Source organism: Epinephelus moara, chromosome 5 (genome assembly GCF_006386435.1).
Source record: "Epinephelus moara isolate mb chromosome 5, YSFRI_EMoa_1.0, whole genome shotgun sequence".
Lineage (NCBI taxonomy): Eukaryota > Metazoa > Chordata > Actinopteri > Perciformes > Serranidae > Epinephelus > Epinephelus moara.
In genome coordinates, this window is record NC_065510.1 from 38,596,971 (window position 1) to 38,620,883 (window position 23,913).

The 23,913-nt window shown below is 41.1% G+C and overlaps 4 protein-coding genes across 11 annotated transcripts in view; 3 read left to right on the plus strand and 1 right to left on the minus strand.

The window, feature by feature from the left end:
• Positions 1-2,360, plus strand: part of rnf11a (ring finger protein 11a) — a 6,441-nt gene extending 4,081 nt beyond the window's left edge. The window contains exon 3 of the mRNA XM_050045051.1: positions 597-2,360. Within this exon, the coding sequence (XP_049901008.1) occupies positions 597-768 (172 nt within the window). The 3' untranslated portion in view covers positions 769-2,360. The remainder of the gene's footprint in view (positions 1-596) is intronic.
• Positions 2,361-4,381: 2,021 nt separating this feature from the next.
• The window catches only part of LOC126390053 (heme oxygenase-like), a 160,006-nt gene continuing 140,474 nt past the window's right edge, over positions 4,382-23,913 (minus strand). Inside the window, exons 2-7 of the mRNA XM_050044146.1 lie at positions 6,358-6,402; positions 6,151-6,207; positions 5,684-5,795; positions 5,364-5,579; positions 4,987-5,259; positions 4,382-4,846 (exon numbers count right to left, since the gene is read on the minus strand). Coding sequence (XP_049900103.1) covers positions 4,658-4,846; positions 4,987-5,259; positions 5,364-5,579; positions 5,684-5,795; positions 6,151-6,200 — 840 coding nt within the window. The 5' untranslated portion in view covers positions 6,201-6,207; positions 6,358-6,402 and the 3' untranslated portion in view covers positions 4,382-4,657. The remainder of the gene's footprint in view (positions 4,847-4,986; positions 5,260-5,363; positions 5,580-5,683; positions 5,796-6,150; positions 6,208-6,357; positions 6,403-23,913) is intronic.
• Positions 6,437-14,139, plus strand: LOC126390050 (uncharacterized). 6 transcript variants are annotated; one of them, XM_050044142.1, is made up of 8 exons: positions 6,437-6,787; positions 9,268-9,429; positions 9,885-9,933; positions 10,018-10,127; positions 10,273-10,329; positions 10,410-10,787; positions 11,479-11,601; positions 11,714-13,671. In XM_050044142.1, exons 2-8 carry the CDS (start codon positions 9,268-9,270, stop codon positions 11,756-11,758), a joined length of 924 nt encoding a protein of 307 aa, XP_049900099.1. In that variant the 5' UTR covers positions 6,437-6,787; the 3' UTR covers positions 11,759-13,671. The 6 variants fall into 6 exon arrangements, 5 of the variants coding, with proteins under 5 accessions (XP_049900099.1, XP_049900097.1, XP_049900095.1 ...); XM_050044140.1 differs by lacking the exon at positions 6,437-6,787 and adding an exon at positions 7,860-8,124; XR_007569917.1 differs by lacking the exon at positions 6,437-6,787 and adding an exon at positions 14,002-14,139 and having other exon boundaries at positions 8,159-9,429; positions 11,714-11,820.
• On the plus strand, positions 14,019-21,341 carry LOC126390038 (uncharacterized). 3 transcript variants are annotated; one of them, XM_050044119.1, is made up of 8 exons: positions 14,019-14,163; positions 15,068-15,402; positions 15,711-15,821; positions 16,428-16,550; positions 17,068-17,440; positions 17,548-17,607; positions 17,743-18,326; positions 18,504-21,341. In XM_050044119.1, the coding sequence occupies exons 2-8, from the start codon at positions 15,070-15,072 to the stop codon at positions 20,094-20,096; spliced, it is 3,177 nt and encodes a 1,058-aa protein (XP_049900076.1). In that variant the 5' UTR covers positions 14,019-14,163; positions 15,068-15,069; the 3' UTR covers positions 20,097-21,341. The 3 variants fall into 3 exon arrangements, with proteins under 3 accessions (XP_049900076.1, XP_049900078.1, XP_049900079.1); XM_050044121.1 differs by having other exon boundaries at positions 14,066-14,167; XM_050044122.1 differs by lacking the exon at positions 14,019-14,163 and having other exon boundaries at positions 15,134-15,402; positions 15,711-15,829.

Here is a 23,913-nt window from a genome sequence, read left to right on the forward strand (position 1 = left end):
CAGATCGCATTCATGAGGTGATTTGCATGACCATTTATGGTTGAACTAGGGCATGTAGAGGGCGGAATATGAGGCGGATCTGGGTGCGCACAACTCCAGGAGGTCTGTGATTTATAAAGAGAACATTGCATGCAAGTGTGCGTGCACACGGTTTTATAAATCAGATTATTTTTTGGCGCACGCCATTTTCAGCTTTTGGGTGCAAGTCAACTTTTAGTATGAATCCTAAGCACTCTTTTATAAATGAGGCCCCAGGACATTGGTCAGTCGATAGGTATAGGTCCTGAACAAATTGGGTTTCGGGTATGGATCCCATAGTGACAGCTAGCTAGCAGACAGTGGATCCACTGCTCTGAGCATCTCAGCTGGAAACAAGACATCAGTGTTGTTGGTTTCACTGTCCTGATCTGTGTAGCGTTAATGTGAGAGGCATTCTGTAAATTATTTTTAAGAAATGTTACCATTTTAAAAGGCAACCTCAAAAAAAGCGCATGTCTTAGCATTTTTAAGACTTTGTAAAGATTGTCATGAGCTATTTTTACAAGCATTATCTTCATATTTAAAGATTATAAACCCACTGTTGTTCTCTCCACCAGGTGTGTGATCTGCATGATGGATTTTGAGTACGGTGATCCCATCCGGTTCTTGCCCTGCCTTCATATTTACCACGTCGATTGCATTGACCCCTGGCTGATGCGCTCCTTCACCTGCCCTTCCTGCATGGAGCCGGTAGACGCAGCCCTGCTGTCCTCTTACGAAACCAACTGAGCAGCCCCACGACGGCCGCTTCTGCCTAAAAGTAACTGCACCTTTTTTAGCCGAAACTGTCCTAGCTGTTCCAACAGGTAGCCAAGGTGATGTGGCATTATGCAGATGTTTTGGAGGGTGTTTTAGGAAACAGATAGGTGTTGAAAACTGTGCCCACAGTACATTGTTTAAGTCTGTTAAGCACCTATTTCAGGCTTTGGAAACTCTTTGCCTTTTACAGTAGGACAACGTGCCAAATAAAACTAGATGAAGAATATGGAAAGCTGAACACGTAGCAAAAATATTACTGCAAAGTAATTTCACTTTTGTATGTCTATTTTAATTTGTGTTTTTATGGTAATTAGATGCATGTCACAAATGTAATTGACTCCCCCTTTCTAGACGTAATGTGCAATATGTTTGTATAAATGGAGAAAATGTAGGGAATTGTCTTGGTCAAGTGAAGTTACTGTGTTTTTAAAATGAACCAGTGGCCTTGAATGTCACTCAAACACAGGCTGCTCTACTTATATGCAATCATCAAAACAGAAAAATATGTTTTACTGAACAAAGTTAAGTTATGAGGTCCCATGACCACCCATGTCTACAGCGCTATGAGATAGAGTGGTGCCATTTTAGATAGAAGATATTTGAAGATTGAATCTATTTTATTTGACTAGGGTCTTGTTGTCTGTACTGTAGTTTTTCCTTTAAAGCTGCTTTTACAAATATGAATCAGTCTTTTTGCCTTCCCACAGTATGGATCCCTTCCTTTGTTTTGCCTTGAGTGTGTGCTCTCTGTGTGTTCTTTTCATTGTTTACTGTCAGTGACATTTACAAACAAAATACGCTGTGCAATTCCCCTTAAAGCACCTTGGGATACCCCTCGTCTGGCACCCTGTAGCTTGTAGATTTCGTAGATGATTGTGTGTTTTGATATGTGTGTCTGTGTGTGTTTTTTGAGGAGATGGTGGGTAGAGATTGGCATGTTGAGGTAACATTGTGAATTAACCCTGTCAGTTGTAAACCCGTGTCATTTCTTCTGTTTTAGTTTGAAGCCGTTGAGTTTTGTTTTGTGTTGATGGCCTTCTCATAGAAAGTGATACATTTTCAGAGCTCCGTGGTCTGGTGAAACAAATTTGCTTTATCTTTTGGTATTAGGCGTGTACTCTCTGATACTGACTGCGTAGTAATGTATAGCACAAACAAGTAAAATGCTGAAGGAGGAGCTGCAGCAGTAAAAGGGAATGTATCTTGAATGTAAAGCATTATTTCAGCTTTTAAAGATTCGGACAGTTTACGTGACAGTAAGAGGACATTTCTGATTTACTCAGGCTGCTGTGCCTTTTAAGGTTGAGGTAAGCCAATTCCTGTGAAGTACAATCATTTCTGACATGACTTGTTTTTCTTTTAGTTGTCCTCTACGGGGAAACAGATACCAGCACTCTACTGATTTGTGTCACTATAAATTAGACCAGAAATGAAGCCAGACATTTGCTCTGGCTGCTGTTAACAATCAGTTTGTGTTTTTAATTTATAATGTGTGCCACTGGTGCGCAGATTTTAGGAAAGTCATGAAACCACAATAAAAGTGGATACCAAATTTTACACAAGTGATGTGTTGTGTCTTAATTGTGCGTTAAAGGGACAGTTCGTCTCATAATCAAAAATACATATTGTGTCCTCTGTCCTGTAGTGCTGTTTGTCAATCGAGATTGTTTGTTTTTTCTTTGTTTTTCTTTATTTATTCTTTATTTTGTCAGACAGTGTGCTGTGTACTTCTGGGGACATTTCAGTCCCCACACGTAGCTGCAGAATGAGCTGCAGGCCACTGCTGTCTTGGACCCAGGGTGAATCTATGTGACGGCAGGTTCACATTGGACATGGAAGCACCTTGATTTCTTATTTATCGTGCAGCCGCCTGTCAGATGTTGCCTGGATGTTTACACCAGAAGCGCTTTTTTTCTGCACTGGTCAGCAAGCGATTCTGCTCTCTGCCCTGTTTAAATCACATATAGAGCTCTGTCTCTGCTTGTTTGTGTGTGTATGTGAGTGTATGTGGCCCTGCTTCTCTCTCTTGCACTCTGTTGAGACATAACTGACAAATATGTGGAAGCATGGGATGTGTATTCTATCATTTATCATAGTCAGATCATTTATACCATATTTTATAACACTTTATATAATTTACAATACATGTTCAGTGTGTTGTCTTGCTGGATTTGCTTGCAGAAAAATAGACCAGATGCTGAAATTTTTGCTGCAGATCACGAACTGGCCTGGACCCTTGGCACCGCGCCGCACCATTGTGAACAGCCAAACTGGTTAAGATGGGTGCTGAAAGCAAGCAAGTCTCAGTCCACAGAAAATTGCTGCACTTCACGGCACTTCCACATGCAGTGTGAACCTGGATAGAAATGGAGGCAGCTGCCCTGAGAAAGAGAGGCTTTGTCTGGTCAGGCTTCGAGATGTTAGAAATGGTGAATTTACAGCTCAGAGCAAGTTAGTATGATATAGTCTGTGGCTTCTGTTTGATATCTAGTGTCAGCAAATGTTGGAACAACATCTGAAGAAAAAAAATAAATAGTTGAGTATTTGTATTGAACAGCCAAATCCGATTTGTCTGACATCATTCTGAGTTGGGTACAGCTCTATTACCAAGTTTTGGAGATGTCTGCCCTCTCTCCAGTATAATGGAACTAGATGGCACTCGGCTTGTGGTACTCAAAGTGCCAGATAAATACATTTGGAAAAACTTCACAGCAATGTCTCTTTCCACAAATCATGACCTGGTTACTCAAGATAATCCACAGACCCTGTTGTGAGCAGTTTCATGTAGGAACTACTTTCTTTCTAGTGAACCACACCTGCCAACTGTATTACTGCACAGGAGAAGGCGTGCATCTACTGCTACCTCAGCTAGCACCACTGAGCAAACGAACATTACAGCTCAGCCGAGGAGGACGCCATTAATGTTTCCCTCTCGTCTGTCATGAGCACAGGCCTCTCATCCATAAGAGGCCGTCCTTCTTTGTGGTGATATGGTTGGTGGATGTAGTTTGGTGTTAAGAAAATAGTTCCTACATGAAAGTGCTCACAGCAAGGTCCATAGCTTCTCTTGAGTAAACGGGTCATGATTTTTTGGAAAGAGACATCGCTGTTGAGTTTTTCAAATGCTTTTTTTTTTTTTTTTTTCAAATGCGCACCACAAGCTGAGTGCCATCTAGTTTGATCATATTAAAGAGAATGCAAACATCTCTATGGGTGATATCCACAACACTTAGCGACTCGCACCAAAATAATCTAGACAATAAATAGCACTACAGGAAACAGGAAAAATATGTACTTTTGATTTAGGGGTGACCTATACCGTGTTATAGAAGGTGTACCAGCAGTTGTGTTCAACAACTGCACAATCTTATGGAAGTTTGTTCAGTGTTTTACCAGGAACGATTATGAGACCAAGGGCCAAATGAACAGCAGGCTCATGGTGTGCTGCCAAAACATTAGTGCAAATGTCAACCAGCTGGACGTTGAACATCAGCAGTGTCTTTCCCATTACCAGAATATATGCATAAGCAGTGCCAACTAAAGCACGGACTATATTTCACAAAGTTGCACGAGGAATAAGTACTTTACTTTCAACATAAGATTTTATTAAAAAGTAACATATTTACAGTATGAAAAGCTGATATATTGCACATTACTGGTTAACAGTGTTGAAATAGTAGACTTCAAAAATCATTACACTCAACTTCATGAAAACATTGTTAATGAGCTTCACAGATAAATTACAAAAATATACAGTATTTAGTTATTTACAGGGATTTAAAATCTTACGGGATTATAATCTGAATAGTTTTACAGTGGCAGCAACAGATCAATACATAGTATTTCTTGCTGTGTATCTTTAAAAAGCAAAGGCTCCTACGCTGACTGTGGCCAGAACCACAAAAAGTCCTAGCACCATCCTGAGCAGTGGGACAGTTTTAAAGATGGCTTCGGGCATCTGGAGTGTCTTCACTGGTGTGGAGCGTGTCAAACAGGTCTGCGGCTGGTTTTCGGTGACACCCAGCAACGTCTGCAAATCGTCAAAGACCTGTAAAACAAATGCAAAAAGGTCAGTTAGCTGCTTCGGCTTTGATGAACAATTGCAAGAGCAAACATCAGTTTTGTAAGTTCATAGCAAAATTTCTGTTTGAAGGTTCCTTGCTCTGTCCAACTATCATCGCAACGTACCTGAATGTTAAACTCAAAGGCTCTGACAGCCTCCTCCAACGCGCCGTTCCTCTCCTCCTCCGTCAACTCGATGCTGTTCATGCGGCTGCGATACAGCTGTTTGAACAGGTTGGGGCTGGACACACCAGGGAAGGCAAAGAACGACAGACCCTCGCCGCTCTTCAGCCCCATGGACTTCTGAGCAATTCGACCCAGGATCTGCCCTCCAGACAGGTCACCTAGGTACCGTGTGTAAGCGTGGGCAACCAGAAATTCAGGGTTTTCTTTTCCAATCTAAAAAACAAAACAAAACAGGGATGAAGTGTTATTTCAGGGTCAAACAGAAGAGAAGCAATTGTGTTTGTGTGATATACTATAAAAGTTATGATGAAACATACTTGTCTGAGCCTGTGGCAGTATCTTTTAGTCGCTGCAGGGACAACAATCTTCTCTCTCCAGTCCTGGCCGTAGAAATATTCCAGGTCTTTCTCGATAGCCTTCAGTCTGGCCAGTTCAGCTGGGAAGTAAATGGGTGCGACACCAGGGTGGTCGGAATTCCTGTCCATCTCTTCCTCCAAGGCCTGGTAGATCTCATACAGTGAGCACAGGAGGAGCTGAGAAGGAAGAGGAGAGGTGGTGTCAGACAAAAAATTCATCCTACCATACCAAAAGGTAAGAATAAAAGTGATATCATCTGATAAGAGATTTAAAATGCTACCTTGTACTGCGGCAGGGAGACTCGTCCCCTCTGGAAGCTCAGCATCAGTTCTGTGTTTTCTGCTCTGACGTGACTATCCTTTGTCACCTTTTTGATTTGCTCTGACAGATCCCTGCAAAATAAAAATGGGTAACAGGTGAGAGAGGAAGGCATGGGATAAACATAAAGAACAAATATGGGACTCCAAAGTACAGAAGTTCTACATTGTGTGACTGCACTTATAGATGTTTGTCTACTGTGGGCAGCGTGCAGCTGATAAACAGAAGCATGACCAGAAAGTCATCACAAACTGCACTAGAAACCTACTTACGGATGCTGCAGCACTAATGCAGATAAGATCAACTGAACGAAGTGTAAGTTCAATGTTTTTTAAGAAATGTACACCTTGAAAACAATCGTCTAGAAGCATGGAATATGATTGAAAGAAGGATTAAGTGTTACACTAAATCACAGCAGCTCATTCTTACATGTCAGTCAGCTGCTCTGCTGTTGGCTGAGTGTTCTTCTCTGTCTCCATTGTAGCCCTGAAGAAAGTTCAGATGTCAGAAAAGTGCTTTTGCAGGCCACCTTGCAACATGATCACCAACATTACAGAGGGATTGAAGAGGTTTAAAACATCACAAAATATTTAAAGTATGACAAAAACATCAGTATAGATCCAGTGTTTTACTCACCAGTTAGGAGGTGCTGTAGGTTTGGTAGTGTCCACAGTGATTCACGTTTCTTCTCTTGATATACAGTACAGTTTGTGCTCTGTGTGCCCTCAGTCTTCTCCCTCTTATATACGATCCTCCTCTGTCTCCTCCCTCCAGCAGCTGAATGAAAACAGGAACTCAGCCTCACAAAACCACAGCTAAACATGATCTGGCAATTTCAGCAGAAAGCAGTAGGAGGGACTGGAGAGTTAACATGATGCAGCAGTTTTGAGAACCACTTGGAAAAGTTCTAGGGGAGGGACTATGGGACTTAGCATGAGTAAGGAAGTTTATGCAATGCCCTGGAAAACCAGAGGGAGGGAGGGCTGAGTGCTAAACATGACAGTGCAGCTGCAGAGTTCCAAAGTTGGATCAGGCGAGAGGAGGAGCCGACTCTAAACATGACTGTGTGAGTTTCTGATACCAGAGAAAGGAAGTGTTGACACTGTGACTAATGTTAGAGAACAATCACATGACTGTATCAAGACAATATGCCAGCAGTTATCAGTTCATCAGAAACATGACACTGTTTAACCACGTTACCAGATCTCTGACAGTGCTGTCAATGTGAAAAAATAAATGACTGTGGCATGCTATATGACTTACTTAGTCGTGACTTGTGTAAGTGATACAAAATACTAGCAACCTAATACAGCTGAAAGAACATACACTACGTGGCCAAAAGTATGTGGATGCCAAAATATTACATCCAGATGTGATTATTGAACATCTAGTCCTGAAAATTATTTGCTGCGTCCACTCTTTTGGGTGGGCTTTCCACAGGATTTTGAATCTGGCTGTAGGGATTCACTCACATTAAATCATAACAGCATCAGTGTGGTCCAACAATGCTGCTGGGTTATTATTACAAGGCCTGGCTCACAGTAGATGTTCCCCAAAATTCATACCAAAGGTGCTGGACGGGGCTGAGATTAGAGTGCTGTTCCAGTTCTTTTAAGTTTGTTCACATCAACCTCAAATTGTTTTCTCCCTTTGAACAGGTGCATTTCAAGAAACAGGAAAAGGAGTTGCTGCAGGCACAATGTTGGAATCAATATTGACAATAGTGTTCAGTGTCTAAGGATTGGAGAGGTCATGTTGCACAGATAGCGAAGCTCTTTGAGGCAAATTTGTGATTTCTGGGCTACAAGTCCAGCTGATAACAGGCACCATTTCTTAAAATCATTTGTAACAACTCACTGTACAGTGGGAAACATGCAACATGGTCAGAGAGATAGTGTAGCAGTTGAGTCTACAGGGAATAGATTAAAAGTCTTTACTAATACTTATATATTGTGTTTTTGGAATTAATTTGACTAAAATAAACCACAAATAAACAGCCCCACATCAAAAGTACACAAAAGTATATAGACAGGGGTGCCTGCATACTTTTGGCCGTCAGGTGTAATTATGCCTATTAAGTAAAGACACGCATAACTGTTTTTATTTGATATTTATTGATAATATGTATCGATTAATTATGTCTGCTGAAGTCTTGCAACATTTTTATTATTTTTTTTAAACTATCCAAAACTTTTTTCAAGAGGATAATTTTATGTAAATAAATAAAAATAAATAAATAATGTCTCAGAGCTGCAGACGAACAGACTTGGACGAACGTGTCCCTGCTCGTCCAGCTGGCTGCAACATGACACACTAATCGGTCATCTATTAAATCAGTTTGCTTACTTGGCTCCGGTCTTAACATGAATCAGCAGAGACACGGGGGAAGCGCAAGCACTAAACGTGAGTCAGCAGCTTTTCCTCTACTCTGTTCAGGCTTCGAACGGATGTGAGTTTACCCGAGCGTGGCGGCGACAGACGTGACATTAAGCCAAGTTGTTATTTGAGCTCGCTGTTTAGTCGACGAAACCGGAAGTATTATACACAAAAGTCTTTCAAAATGAACGTTAAGCTTTTAGCCACGAAGTTACCGTTAAACTGTCGCTGTAAATCAGTCTATAAACCTCGACGACAGACTTTGAACTTGTTACATGGCAGCACGTAACTAGTCAGCAGTCACAGCCTGTCCTCTGCCATATCTGTTTGTTTTCATTGCTGTCGATAAAAACTGGCTCAACCCGTTGTGAAATATATTTGGGCAGAAGCACATCCATTTTATTAATGAGCCAGCATTAAATCCCTGTGGCAAGGTAACGTCAACCCCTACCCATGCCCACTCACCATTGCTTGTTTGGTACCACAGATAGCTTTGCATTAGCACTAGCTAGCTACAGCTGTCACACATTTTGAGCAGAGCATATGTAGTTATCCCACCTTTTTTGTCTGACATAAATCTTGACAAATTAAAACAGCATCAGACATAGCATCTAAATAAAGCACATTTTATAAATGGTCTTTATCTCACACTGTAGCTGAATTATTGCTTAAATTACACTTTATTCTTCCCTTTAATCTCAACTGGAGCTCCTAACCTGCTTCATTAGGGATCATCCCTGTGTTCCCAGGGTCCTAGTCTAGCCTTGTGTTAGGTTTTGAGCATGTGTCCCCTAATGTAAACCTACTTTGTAAGAGATTGGTAAGGGCTATCTTCACAGTTCAAATCACAAAACAAACAAAAACAAAGGAAGATGGACATTTCAAATGCAGTTTGAATCATAAAAATCCTTTCAGCCAGTGTGGAGAGATATTGGTGCCTAAAGTCAAGAACGCTGTTCTGCCTGCAAATTTTAGGGCGCAGGTTTCAAAGGTTTCATTTGACCATGGACAAGACATTGCTGATAAAACGAAACCCTGGAAAGGTCTCGTTTAATGTGCCAAATTAAGAGAATATTTAGCTCAGGAACCATAGATACACTCCATTTCAATCTTATTATAGCTTATAATGCTGCTGTTGAATGGCTGTCCCTCTCATCCCTGACTGTGCAGATGGATAGAGAAGCAGGCCCACTGAGTGGTGGCAGACAGAGGGAAAAGAAAGGATCCTACAAAGACTTATTAATGAACGTGGAGGAGCTGGCAGAACCAAATTCGGATTTTGAGGAATGTAGCACCAAGAGGCCTTTCAAGGTGGACTCTGGGGCTGTGCTGGTACTGTAGTCAGTGAGAAATGAAGTGTTTCAAATTATTTTTCATCTGCAGCAGAGTAACAGTTGTGATTAGGGGTGTGACAAATAATGCATGTTCATATATTCTAATATAGTGAGAGATTACTGATACATTGGCATCACTGTTGTTATCTTCTGTTGCAATGTCACATCCTCGATTGCAGATATGTGAACTCTGAACTGTTCTGCTTTGTGGCACTTTATAGTAGTCTTTTGCCAGTTTATGGCTTTATGTGTAAATACAGTTTGGTACACACTCAAACTCATTTCTCAGCTTTTGTAATGCAATAAATAAATAAATAAATGAATACAATATATGACTGATTAAATGTTGATCCCTGAAATTAGGTGCAACTGTCATGCGAGATGTTCAAAAATGTTATTTTTGATTATCTAAATTATTTTAATTCCCCGTGCTTATTGTTTGCTTTCCTTCAGGAACCAGAAGGCTCAGTCAACAAGAAAATCCATATCTCAGTGGTAAATGGTGAGCAAATTTCAGCTAAAAACGCCATGATTAATCATATGATCTAAGTAGAGTGTTTATGCATAAACACATGACATATTGCAGGTAATGGTGGAGCTGAGCCTGAGCTATATGGAGAAGAGTCCTCTGGCTTCCTCCGTGATTATCCAGTCTGTGTGTCACGAGACAGATGGGATGCAAAAGAAGGGGAAGAGGTTAGAGAACAGAGGAGATTACATACATTTAAGTCTGTCAGGTTAAGTTTGTTGTGGGTGTTAAGACTATAAGAACTCATAAACTGCCTGTAATTTCATCCCCTCCATATTTACTCATGACTAATGCGTAAACTCTCTCCTCCAGGATATCAGAGACAAGTTGTTGCATTCATCTTGCACAGCAGAGGGCAGCATTGATCAGGTAATTATTACCCTGTATGCTCAAAGTTTTTTTCTGCTACACTTCTGCTCATCAGTTTTATACCATTTGATTTCCCCCAGGCAAGCTCCATGTCAGACTACTGGGTGTATTTAGATAACCAGCACAACAAGGCAGACTGTCCTGTATCCAGGACTCTCACCCCTCCTGCCACTCCAGTTACCCACAGGCCTCGTCCGTTCTTACCTTTTTCAAGTTCAGTGACAGCCATTGCTTCTACAGTGACCTCTGTAGTTAATCCCATGATGTCTAGCCCCATGACTGACGCCTGTAGTCCCATCAGTTCTATGTGCAGTCCCACAAGTTCAGCCTGGGACACTCTCAGATCCACATCCAGGAGTCCTGGCTGCTCTGCCCGGGATCCTGTCAGTGCTGCGGCTCACCTACACCTGCTGGGGGAATCCTTGTCCCTCATTGGCCACCATCTTCAGGAGACAGATGTGGGTAGATTTAGTGTAGGAAAAAACATAATATTCTCTTGAATACTGGTTTGGGATGCTTTCCTTTTGTATTGTTAGCATATTACATAGATAATAAAGTGGCTGTGCCTTCATAATTGGATGTCCGTAGCTTTTATCTTTCCTGTTATGATAAAACCTTACTGAAGTGTTGCTGCAATCCATAGTGGTACATGTTCCTCTTTTTTCCTGTTTACCTTTTAAACTGACAGATTAGGGATGATATGCCTGTCTGGCACAGTGGCTGAGAATAAATACAATAAATCCACAATAGTGAATACAGTCCACCTTTGAGGCATTCAGAGTTAACCAGACTAAATTACCACTTAGGAGTCCCAAAAGGTACCTTAGTTTTCTTTTACGCGGATCAAGTGATCGGGAAAAAGCATTAACCTATGCCTAAGGAGGAAAATTGTGTTTTTGTTTTTAATTAAATATTTTGTACAGTACTGAAGAAAGTAAAGACATTAAAAGCAAAACTTGTGAGCTGTGAGATATTGCTGACCTAGAATTCAAGTTCAGAAACAAACACGTTTCTCTAGTTTTTGCTCCATAATTCTGCCCATTATCTGACTACAGGAACAGTGGAGTGTAGGTTTCATTTAGCCTCAAGAGAGCATAAAACTCTTGCTGCACCAAGGGTTGATAATTGCTTTTCTTTGTGACTCTACAGAAAATGATCAGTATGTCAAGTAGTCTGTCTCTGCTCTTGGACTCTCTGTTGTGCGCCCTGGCTCCTCTGATCTGCCTCACAGCACAGATACCTGAGCTGAGGAGCTGCACTCAGCACACACTGGTGAGAGATGCAGCCACTTAACAGTGCATACACTACTTTACACTCTGTTTAAATACACATACATGTACATGAGTGACAAAGAGGAATCACCTGTTTCTATTATTCTTTAAAGGCCTCTGCTCTCGAAAACATTGCCTATGTGATGCCCGGGTTGTGAGTGATGATGAAGACCACACCAGCAGCACACAGCACCTTCTGTTATGCTGAAAGACACTATAGGTCAGTTTACACTTGGAAAATAAGTCTACAGTCTATTTTGTTAAAAAAGAATATTTGTTTGCACTATAAAAAATATTTTTGTTTTATCACAAATATACCAATTTACTGTAATATGTTATTTTCTTTCATTGATTGTTTGATTTAAAGATGTGTAAAGACTGTATTATGTAACTTTTTTGACCAGGTACCTCTTGACTTTGTCACTGGACACATTAAAAGTGTCAATTTCTGTTATTCTGCTTTACAGTGGAGTTGATCAGGCATTACATAGATTTATTACATAGTCTCCTACATGTTCTTACATTTGTACTCAAATATAAAAGTTGAAGAATCTACAAATTTGCAGAAGTTAATCTTAAAGAATAAAACTGGATCGATAATACAATGAACAATGATAAATGTGATTGCATATGACTAGGTATCACAGAAGCCTCTAGTTCAAATCTAAATTAGGTCATGATTTATAGGATATGTACATCCAAATCTGCAATACTGCAAAATGATTAGTTCAGGCTAAATGGACTGATGAGTCAAAACCTTAAAACCACCAACAGGTGAAGTTAATGACATTGGTTATCCTGTTACAATTAGGGCTGCAACGATTAGTCGACTAATCGATGACTAATCGACTATTAAAATAATCAGTGACTATTTTAGTAGTCGACTAATTGGTTTGAGTCTTTTTTCATAGAAAAGTACTATAAAAGTACCCCAAAATACTCTTACTGCAGCTTTTTACGTTCAGATATTGGCAGCTTTACACACTCTCCCGTGACAGTGAACTAAAACCTTTTGGCGTGAATATGAAACAAGACATTAGATGACATAATTTTGGGGTTTGGGAGAGACAGACTGACATTTTTCAATATTTTAACACATTTTTCGATAAAATAATTAGTTGACTAATCGAAGAAATAATTGACAGATTAGTCGACAATGAAAATAATCATTAGTTGCAGTTACAATGCAGTGTTCCGCTGGGAAACCTTTCATCCTGGCAGTCATGTGGATGCCACCTGTCATTCTCCTTCCATGCAAACACCATTGCAGACCAAGTACAACCCCCAATGTCTTGGTGCCAGACACCACAGGACAACCACAGAGGTCCTGTGTCCATTCCTTTACAGGTCAGAGGCAAGTCCAATCTAGAAAGGCCCCACCATGGATCAGACTTGGATCTGGGGTACCGGCACATCTCTAAAATGCTCAGTCGCATTGGGATCTGGTGAATTTGGAGGCCAGTTTGACACATTGAGTTCTTTGCTACCTTCTTTGGGCCATTCCTGACCAGTTTTTGCGAAGTGGCATGGTGCCTTGTCCTGCTGGGGGGGCATTGTCATCAGGGAGTACTATTGCCACGAGGAGGTGTACTTGGTCTTCAGTAGTGTTTGGGTGGGTGGTGCATGCCAAGTGGCATCCTCATGAATGCCAGGGAACAAGTTTTCCCTGCAGAACATTGCACTGTAATGAGATCATGCAATTCATTTCTCCAGTCAGTGGTTTAAATGTTGTGGCTGATTGGTGTATATAGTTAGAGAGCAATTTTAATTTTAGTTTTACAGATCATTTGACCACAGGTTAGCACTTAAGTAATTACCTGTGAAATGTTATTGTAAGGAAATTTCATAATGAGGTCAATCGTCTGTCTCTAATTGAAGTAATAATTCAACACCTGTGATCTTATTTATCTTTTTTTGTAGATAATACAAAATGTACAGTCCCCATAGAAGTGACTCTTGAGGCTTCAGTGTCTTCAGAAGCTATGTAGGATGAGACTGTTGAGACTGGTTAATGCCCATCTGTATGACGTACAATAAAACCAAAGTCAAGTTCCTTGTTGAATAACTGACCTTACACCTTCAACTTGTCATGTCTTTTGGTTACATGCCCTCAGTCCTGACAACCGCAGCATTGCAAAAATATTTACAGGCATAGTTTACCAGTTATTAACCTTAGTGGCTCTAAACCTTCAAAGACAGCTTATTTGAAACCGTCCCTTAGTTTGAGACCTGATGGGTGTGGTAGATAAAACCAAGTTAGAATGATTCACATGTGCCCTGGGATATACCTCCTCCGCCCCATCTTGGAATGCTTAGTAGCCTGTAGACAAAGAAACCTGTTGTGCACGGAGAAAATATACTTGTGAGTGTGTTCATGTGTGTATGCATTCAAAATTGGGAGTGGTGAGACAGGTACCTCCCTGAGACTGCAGATCCTACCTGCGTAGGCAGATTTCAGTTGTCGACTGGGAGTTGACATGTACTGAAGTTGTCTGCAGGAGAGACATATCTCAGTGACTACGGAACAAACAGTACACAGAGAAGACGATACATGATCGATTGAGTAAGTATGTTTATTATTGTTTGATTAATATATCTGTTTACTAAACTAGGTACTAATCATCTAAATATAAAAGTGGAAGTTTACCTGAAGCAGCAAGTTGTAGATTATTAGTGATCATAGCAATGGTTGTCAGTGTTATGTGTGCTTTGAATAGACAAAACAACTAGTGTCCGTCTGGTAATACTCTTTACTTTTAGTGTTAGTTAAATGCCAAGTTTGAATTTCACTCTCACTGTTGTTTGTTGTCATAGTGAACTTGATATGCTATATGTTTGGTCCTTGTGTTTGTGTTCAATGTAGGTGGATGTGTTTTGTGCATGTTTGCATATCGGTCCACAAATAAAACTCCAGCCAGAATGTAGTTGGACAGGACTGGCAAGGTGTGGCGTATCATGCACACTAAGTAAAAAGGGATGCAGTTAGTAAAGGAAGAAAGGTTTCAGTGAAATGAAAGCTTCATGTGAGAGCATAGCTATTATCAATTATCGTAGTTCTTGTTAAGTCATGCACAAGAGGTGAGAGGATGGAGGAAATAAATAGGAAAGAAATGTGACATTAAATAAGAAAATGGTGTTCTTTTAACTGTTGCACACAAACATCCAGAATCCTGCACATATCACAGATGAAACACATAAAAGGCATCACAACTTTCACATTTGCTTAAAAAAGAGTTGTGATGTCAGATAAGATAATTAGACTCCTACCCAACCTGTTTAGTTCTTTTTTTATAGTGTCATTTGCATGTGGGTTCATCTTCTAAAAGTCAACATGTACGAACACACATTCTCACAACACACCTTTGCTTTTGGTTGGTTGGTGTAGCTTCCTACCAAATAAATCTTTGGTACTGAATTACATCCAGATAACACACTTGACCTCTTTCTCTTCCTTTCTCTTTTTACAGCCATGAGTGAGCAGTTGAGAGGGAGCTCCTATGGGTCCTCGCCCCAAGAGCTGAGACTTATTCTTTTGGGAAACATTGGATGTGGCAAGACCTCTTCGGCGGACACTATCCTTGGCCAGCTGTCACCCATCTCTCCCACTGCCTCCAGGAGCTGCCAGCTGCGACAGGGCATCTCTGAGGGCAGGGGTTTGACTGTGGTGGAAGCGCCGAGATGGTACTGGACCGGCGGGAAGATGGAGGAAAGTGTCAGGGAGGAGACGGAGCGAGCGATGACGCTGGTTGCACCAGGCCCGCATGCTATTTTGCTGCTGGTTCCTGTTGGCCAATTCACAGAGGTTGGTTGGTGGTTGTTTGCCCTTCCACCTGTATTTTGCTTTTGGCATTATTTCTCACTGATGCAGTCATCAATAACATTGTTTGGGTATTTCTAAAAGCCAAAGACATGCTTTTAGTTTACATTTTATTTACACTTGTGTTTCATAATACATACAACTTTAATTTGTATTTGCTTTATACAGAACAATCATTAGTACACAAGGTGCAATTTTTTTTTACAATGTTTTTGTAATGATGAACAGTTGTCAATGAAAGTCCAAATATAATGATTTTTTTCTATTTTTCCTTCCTTGGTTTTCTTTCCCAGATGGAGTGTCGTGTGCCTGCAGAGCTGGAGGAGGCATTTGGGGAGGAGGCGCTGGATCACACCCTGGTCCTGCTGACCTGTGGGGACTACTTGATGGGAAGAACACTGGTGGTATTAGAGTACACTAAATAAAATTTCAAGTCTTCTTAATTTTAGCACCGTATACAGGGTTCAATGCTACTTTAAAAGGTTGCCAGGCTGGCAACTAGGCATCAGCTTTTGGTTGCCAAAACTGAATATATGGCTTCCATTTTGTAGTCACTTTATATTTTGAGTAATTAAGATCCTATGCAGTCATATTTATTAATGAAAGTGTGACATAAAAGAATGTCTGTAATGACCAGTCTAAGGAAGGTTATTTTTGTTATAAATGTTTTAAACTGGGCAATAAAGCTGAAAAATGCATTCCTGCATGATAAAAAGATGCAAAGCAACAGAATGAATGTTCCATTCTACACATAAACTTTTTACGGAGAATAATTTAACAGATGTAAACCCTTTTTATCACCAACATTTTAATTAGTAACTGTAATGTAATTACATTTTTTCTCAGTAACTATAATAATTTTAATAATTATATAAACATTTATTATGCAATTTAATTACATTTGACTAGTTATTCCCCAGCACTAGTATTGACAGGATTATCAACTAATCAGCTGCTGTTTATGGAGGGAGAGAGGCAACCTATTGCAAATCTAAGTTGTTTTTCTGCAGGAATACCTGCAGAAAGAACACCCAGGCCTGAGGCAGATGATTGAGAGCTGTGGGGGAAGGTGCCATGTCTTCAATAATCGTCAGCGTCAGGACAGGGATCAAGTCCGGGAGCTGCTGGATAAGGTGAGATGTCGGCATAGAGAACAATTAACAACTGCATGAAGTGTTTGTACACAAATTTTTGCAGTGTGTACTGTTAACAGCTTCTCTGTTTTCATATTGATTATGTTGGTTATCTCACAATATAGTCAATTTGGGTCAGTTTGGGTCAGTTTGGGCATATGCTTTAAGATCTCTTGAAATGAGGTACCGTGCATTTTGTGATTTTTGTCAAGCACTTTTTTAGAATCTTCAGAAAGTGAAATGTTATTGCATACTGCACATGGTAGAGCTCTTTGTTTTGATTTGTCTGAGAATGTCACTGAGCGTGTATGTTTTTCCCAGCAACGCCCTGTTTCATACTCACACACCCAGCTGTAGTCGGGACAGGTACATTGTGACCTTGACTGACATGGGAATTGATTTCACAGTTTTTTTTCCACAGAGTTTAATTGCAGGAATTCTAAAATATAACACTGTAATTCTAAATGTGAGTATGGGGGATATTGTATAAAATATTGTTCATGTATTTATGTAACAGGTGGACAACATGGTGAAGAGAAATGGGGTATACTATATGAGAACAGCCCAGGAGAGAGAGCTGGAGAAACGAGTGAAAGAGAGAAAGCGGGAACTTATGGAAACATACAGAGCTCAGAGAAGAGAGCCCGTCGCTTCAACACACATCTTAAACACAGAAACACGAAGGAGTGTGGATCGTGTGGATAGAGGAGAGGAGTACAGCACCATCTTGGAGAGGAGGAGAGAAGAGAGGCATGAAACAGAGGAAAGTGTGGGTGTGAGGCAAAGATCTAACGGGCTTCATTCAACTCCAGCACCAGAGCAACAGTCCTATTCAGAGCCGCATGATGACAGACAGTTCAAGAGGACTCCCAGTTTCAAATTAAATGCAGGTAAATATATGCATTTTTGTACCCAATATTCAACATTACAATGCCATGTAAAAAAAGAAGAAATGTGGGCACAAAACAGGACTCATATTTACTGTTTTCCTCTGTAGATGGAGCTATACTCTCTCAAATGTCTGAGGATAAATCAACTCCCAAAGTGGTCACTACTTGTGAGTTACAGGACCTCACTGTCTCATCTCATGTTATGTCACTTCAAAGTGCACTCCTATGACGACAAATGTTTCAAAAAATTAATTCTCTCTTAATTTTCCATATTAAACTCCAAATTTCCTCTGATTTTTCAGTACACCACAGAATGAACAGCTTTGAAGAGAGATCCCCTGAGGCATCTCCGACCTCCTCTCCTTATTCACCTGTCTTTACCTCTTCCCCCTCCTCGCCAACCTTTACCTCCTCTTCCACCTCATTCCCCAGATCCTCCTCTCCCACTTCATACCCCAGATCCTCCTCTCCCACTTCATACCCCAGATCCTCCTCTCCCACTTCATACCCCAGATCCTCCTCTCCCACCTCATACCCCAGATCCTCCTCTCCCACCTCATACCCCAGATCCTCTTCTCCCACCTCATTCCCCAGATCCTCCTCTCCAACCTCATTCCCCAGATCCTCTTCTCCCACCTCATACCCCAGATCCTCCTCTCCAACCTCATTCCTCAGATCCTCCTCTCCAACCTCATTCCCCTCGTCCTCCTCATCTTCTTCATCCTCTCCGGAGCTGCGTCTGGTGCTGCTTGGGCGATCTGGATCAGGGAAGAGTGCAGCTGGCAACAGCATACTGGGGCGGGAGGTGTTTGAGTCATGCCCGGATAGCCTCACAGCGGTCACTCAGGAGTGTGAGAAAAAGAAATCCATGGTTGAGGGAAGACAGGTATGATATTGTGTTGTTTGCTTTCATGTTTTCATTTTACTTTCACTCATCTCATACCTGTGCTCTAAAATGTAATCTCTCTCTTCTTGTTGTGTCATAAAAATTCAGTTGTGCACTGCCGATTTCCTGTGAATCAACTCTTTATATTGCTGCATGTGTCTCCTCCCTCACCTGCAGGTGGCAGTAGTGGACACCCCAGACTGGTACAATTCAGAGCGAGCTCCAGATGAGGTGCGAGCTCAGATCTCCTCCTGTGTTGCTTTGTCCAGCCCCGGCCCTCATGCCTTCCTCATGTGTGTCCCCTTAGACCAGCCTGCAAAGACCGAACTGAAGGCTCTCGAGGCACTTGAGAATGTTTTTGGCCCAGAGGCGGTCCAGAGACACACTATTCTCCTCTTTACTTACGCAGATAAACTGAGGGAGAGTGGGAAGGCAGGCAGTGACAGCGTGGAGGCATATATTGCTGGTCAGCGGGGGGATTTGTTAAAGCTCGTGGAGAAATGCGGGGACAGGTTTCATGTGATGGAGACGGGAGGAGGTTGGAGGGAGAGGAGGAACGTGGCAGAGCTGCTAGAGAAGGTGGAGCAGACAGTGAAGGAAAGTGGAGGACAGTGTTGTTCTCATCCTGCTTTTCAAGAGGCAGAGACCAAATTGAGGCAGAGACAGGTGCAGCTAGCAAGGGAGAGAAGGGGAGAAATAGTGGAGCAAGACAGACTGGCAGACGTTAAAGAGCTCAGCTCTGAAAGGCGGGTTCTCTATCCATATATGCAGACTGTGGCTGAGGCAGAGGAGGAAGTGTTAGAGGATGAGATTGAGAAAACAAGGGATGAGGCAGAGATGAGTGTAAAAACAATGAATAATGAGAGCCTTCCTCCTATTACACGTTCCACCATGTCCCCTTCACTTCTTCGTTCCATTATGGAGAAAATGGAGTCCAGTGCAAAGATGTTGCCCAAACTTTTGGCAGATAGCTCTGTGTGGGTTGGTGAGGGAGCAAAGAAGGTGAAAGATAGTCCGGTGTGGGGGACAGTCGGCACTAGAGCAAAAAATGTCCAGAAGATTGTGGCTGATAGTCCTGTGTGGGGGAAGGTGGGAGCTGGTGCTGGACATGTGTCCAAACTAGTAGGAGATAGAGTTCCCAAGTCAGTGGTGGATGGTTCTGCATGGGTGGGATCTGGAGCAAAGGCAGCAGCAGCTAGTCCAGTTTGGGGAAAAGTTGGTTCAGGGGCCAAATCAGGGGCCAAAATAGTGGCGGAAAACTCCATGCGTGTCGGATCTGGGATTGGAGCCGGGGCAAAGAATTTGGCGCAGAGTCCTGTGTGGGGAAAAGTAGGATCTGGGGCCAAAACTGGAGCTAAAATGATGGCTGACGGCTCTGTGCGACTTGGAGCTGGAATTGGTGCTGGTGCAAAGAAGGTGGCGCAGAGTCCAGTGTGGGGGCAGATTGGCTCTGGGGCAAAATCAGGGGCCAAAATGGTGGCTGAGAGCCCAATGTGGGAGAAAATTGGGAATACTGCTAAACAGGTGCCCAAGGTAGTCATAGGGGGCGCAGTGCTGGGTCTGGTGCTTGGTGTGCTTTTGGGGGGGGTGATTGGCGGAGCTATCGGGGCAGCTGCTGGATCTGCGGTAACTGAGGTGGGCAGACGAAAATTCAGCAACAAAGACACTTTAGAAAAGACGGATGAAGCTGCAAAAAATGTGGCGAGAACAGTGAATGATAGCATTGACTCTCTGGTAAAGCAAGGAGAGAAAGTATTGAAAAGTGAATGAACAGCTGAATGGTTCATGTATATAAAATGTAAAACACGTAAAAACATTAAGTTGTGAATTAGTACCATCAAAGTGCATAATTAAAAAACAGCGACACATATATTTGTTTATTTTGACAGATTGACGATGTGTGAAACATACACTTTTCTATTAATCTTTCTTTCTGTACTAATAGACTGCATGTTACAGGACTCATTTCAAAATACTTGTATCAAAATGTATTAACTATTATATAAACAGATGCCTTAAGACGAATCCAAACTATAATTTTTTTCCATTATTTTCTTAAAGGTCCAGTGTGTTGGATGTCTGAATATATAGGCAATAATGGAATGTAAAATAATGTTTTTGTTAGCGTATAGTCATCGGAAAATAAGAATCATGTTTTTGTTACCTTAGAATGAGCCATTTATATCTACAAAGGGAGTCGGTACTCGTTCATGGAGTCTGCCTTGTTGCACCACCATGTTCTGCAGCAGCCCAGACCAAACACTGGCGCGTTTTTGTGTTGGCCACCGTAGTTGGCAGCCTCTCAGCGACGAGCAGTGTTGAGAAAAATCCAGATTCTATAATGTGAAACTGCTTTATTTAGTGTTTTGCCAGTTTAAAATGCTGGGTCTGTTTATTATGAAATGGAGGAGACCTCTGCAGACAATCGGCTCCTGCTAAAGACCTCCTGAACGTCTTGATCAGAAATAAGGTGTACACACATTAGCAGGTGCTGGGCAAGCAGCCCATCTCTGACACGCCTAGACACTGATTTGTAATGTAAAACTACTTCATTCAACTTTTTTTTTTAAACTGTTATTAATCACCTGGTCTCTGTGCTTTGGAGAGGAAGAGACCTCTGCTGATAATTCGGCTCCTGGTGAAAACCTCCTGATGCCAGTGAACTCCCCTAAATCGTACACACTGGACCTTTAAGTTTCCTTCCAGCAGCTTATAAATAAAGTTGGGTGTGACTTTTTTTCAAAGGGTGAATGTCACTCACACTAAATGGTATGTTCTAGATATGATTTTGACAAAATGAACTTGGCTAAACTTGGCTAAATTGATTTGTTTGTGCAAGTGACAAACACTTAGGTGCTTGTCCTATATACTGTTTGCAAGATGTCATTCTGTAAGAAAATAGAAAATATTTTGAACCTATGATTTATTGTAATTTCCTTTTCATTTCTTAATGTCCGAATACTGTGCTACGAGTGCTAGTAGTGCCTAATAAAAAACAGAACATTCATTACAAAATTGTTTGTTTTGATTGTTGCAATGCAAATATGATGAACAGTTTTTATTGTGAGCTTTTATTGCTTTTTTTTTCTTTTACTATTTCACCATTTTACACTGATGTTTTTACATTTGAAAAAAACCTCAAAACTTGCTAAACCTCTGCATTAAAAAGGTGCATCCTCATTATCAGCACGCTAAAGCTCCTCACATGCACGTGCAGGTTTAGTCTGTACATGACTGATGGGACAAGAGCTACTGGTATTTATTTTCAATGTGCAAGGGGGTGTAGCAAGAGGGGCACAACGGAGGGGTGGAGACAGGGACATTATCTCTAAGTCCCAGACAGGCCAGCATCACCCTGCTTGGCCTCCTGTATCAAAAGAGGGAGAGATGGTTAACACCCCAGCAGTCCCAACCAAGATTATAAGGTTTCTTTTTCCTGACCTATATCCTGAGTCATTGCAATATTTAATATAAAGCACTGTAGATCTATTAAAGAAAAAAAAAACAGAAAAAAAACATATTAGCTTACCCTGTCCTCTGGACAGGCTTAGCAGGTGAGGTCAGGGAAAAGTTGTGATGTTAAAGTTGATTTCTGTAAAGTTCCTAATATTTTCACATTGAGTTCATGACTAAGAAGTTTATGTCTTAAGTTTATTATCTTACCTAAATAAAGCTAAAGTTTGGATTTGGAAATTTTAGAAACAACAAGATATAATGTTAAAGATGCTCGTGCAAATAGCTGTTAATAGGCCTTTTTCCACATAAGAGATTTTGACATTTCACTTTAGGAAAAGCACAGGTGTATTTAATAAAATGAATGAAGGCTGAGTTCCATTTGGCAGCCTCTGTTTCAGGGTGCTGGTATCGTATTGCCTGCTGGCTCTCTATCAAACTGCCATAGCTTACTGGGACACTCAGATAGAGCAAAACCATCACTAAAGCAGCTATAATAAATATTTTTTTAGCTGTTAACTTATACTCTTGCACTGTAAGGGACACAACTATGTCATGGGAGGTTTAGTGCTCAGGACCCAAGGAAGAACAGTGTGGAGTGTGAAGTTGTTTGGATGAGCGGTTCTTGAGAAAGTTGCAAGCAGCAACCTTGAAGGCCAAGCAATCAGCCCATTCTGAACTGCCACATTTTGAACAGGCGCTACACAAGACAACTTAAAAGGCGATGACACTTTTAAATGTTGTTTTCACAACTTGTTTCTGGTGGCTCCAAATGGCCCGGAAAAAAATGCTATTGCAGATTTGTTATTAGTAACACCTTTGCTTTTGCTATTCTGGTAAGTTAAATGTTCATCGTGAAAAAGACCAATTTACCTTTTAAAAAGTAACATAAAAACTTAAGTTCCTGGAAGAGTCTGAGCCATTAACACACACAGGTTCAGTTCTCATGCACACGGTATGTGTTTGTGGTGCTAGCTGTGTTGAGCTAATGCCTGTATAGAGTGGTGCAAGAATGAGTCCTAAAACCCAGAAATGATTTAGCATTTTGGCACTCATGGTTTCCTTGTCTTAAAGTCTAGTCAGTTTTTTGAATGGGTTTTTTGTTAGATGTTTGAAACAAGGTCTGTGGTTAACACAAGCTTTGTTCTACAACATAAAATATGTCAGTATATACCCCACTCATAAACTTTTAAGCTTTAACATGTCTTAAAAAAGACAGTAAATTACAAGTTGCTAAATGAGACTACAGAACGTCATCATGCTGAATATGGCTTTATAGCCTAGCTGTGGTGGTGATGTGAAGTCATGCACCCGTGGTATAACTCATTGATACCCTAATGTTAGCTTTTTATGTCTGGCAATTGTATGTATGCTTCAAAAATTCTAAGAGTGGTGTTCATTTGTGAAGTTTATCTTGCTGAACAATGTGTAAGTATCATAAACATTTGTTTTCCACACAGCTTGTTTGATGCAATAATCTGAAATCCAATAGGATCCCTGCAGCACTCTATAGTCACTGCATTGGCTTTTGTTTGTGATGAATAAAGTCTTTTTTTTTTTTTAATTTGGACACACCTTGATAGTCCTTTTCACAGCACACATCTTGTCTTTTCATAGCAGGAAAAGCTCAGATGAAACACATTTAGGTAACGACGGCCCACTTCCATCAAGTACCCCAGTGAGCCAGTATGCATGATACCAGGACCCTGGAACTGGCTCTTCCTGTACTTTTGCTTCTGTCACAAGTCACAAGGTCTTCTGTGAAAAAGGGTTATACCAGGACACTGGAACCAGCTCACCTAAATGTAAGGCAGCCATGTTTATTTAATCAAATACACCTGTGCTCTTCCTGTAATGACAAGCCAAATGTCTGATGTGGGAATGGTCTATTGATTTATTCTCTCTTGCATCACACCATGCACCCAGGAGGCCTTTTGTAGGTGTCGTGGCATGTTCTCTGAACTTCTTTAAAAATGTGCCACCTTAATAGGGCTCCGCTACTCGTCTCACATGTTAAACAGTCCAAATCAAAACACTGCAGCCGCTGATCTGTTGCCTTCATTTGGCTGCTTTATTCTTACTTTAAACAAAACTAGCAAAGTATTGTCAAGTCGACTGTGAGGTCAAAAACTGT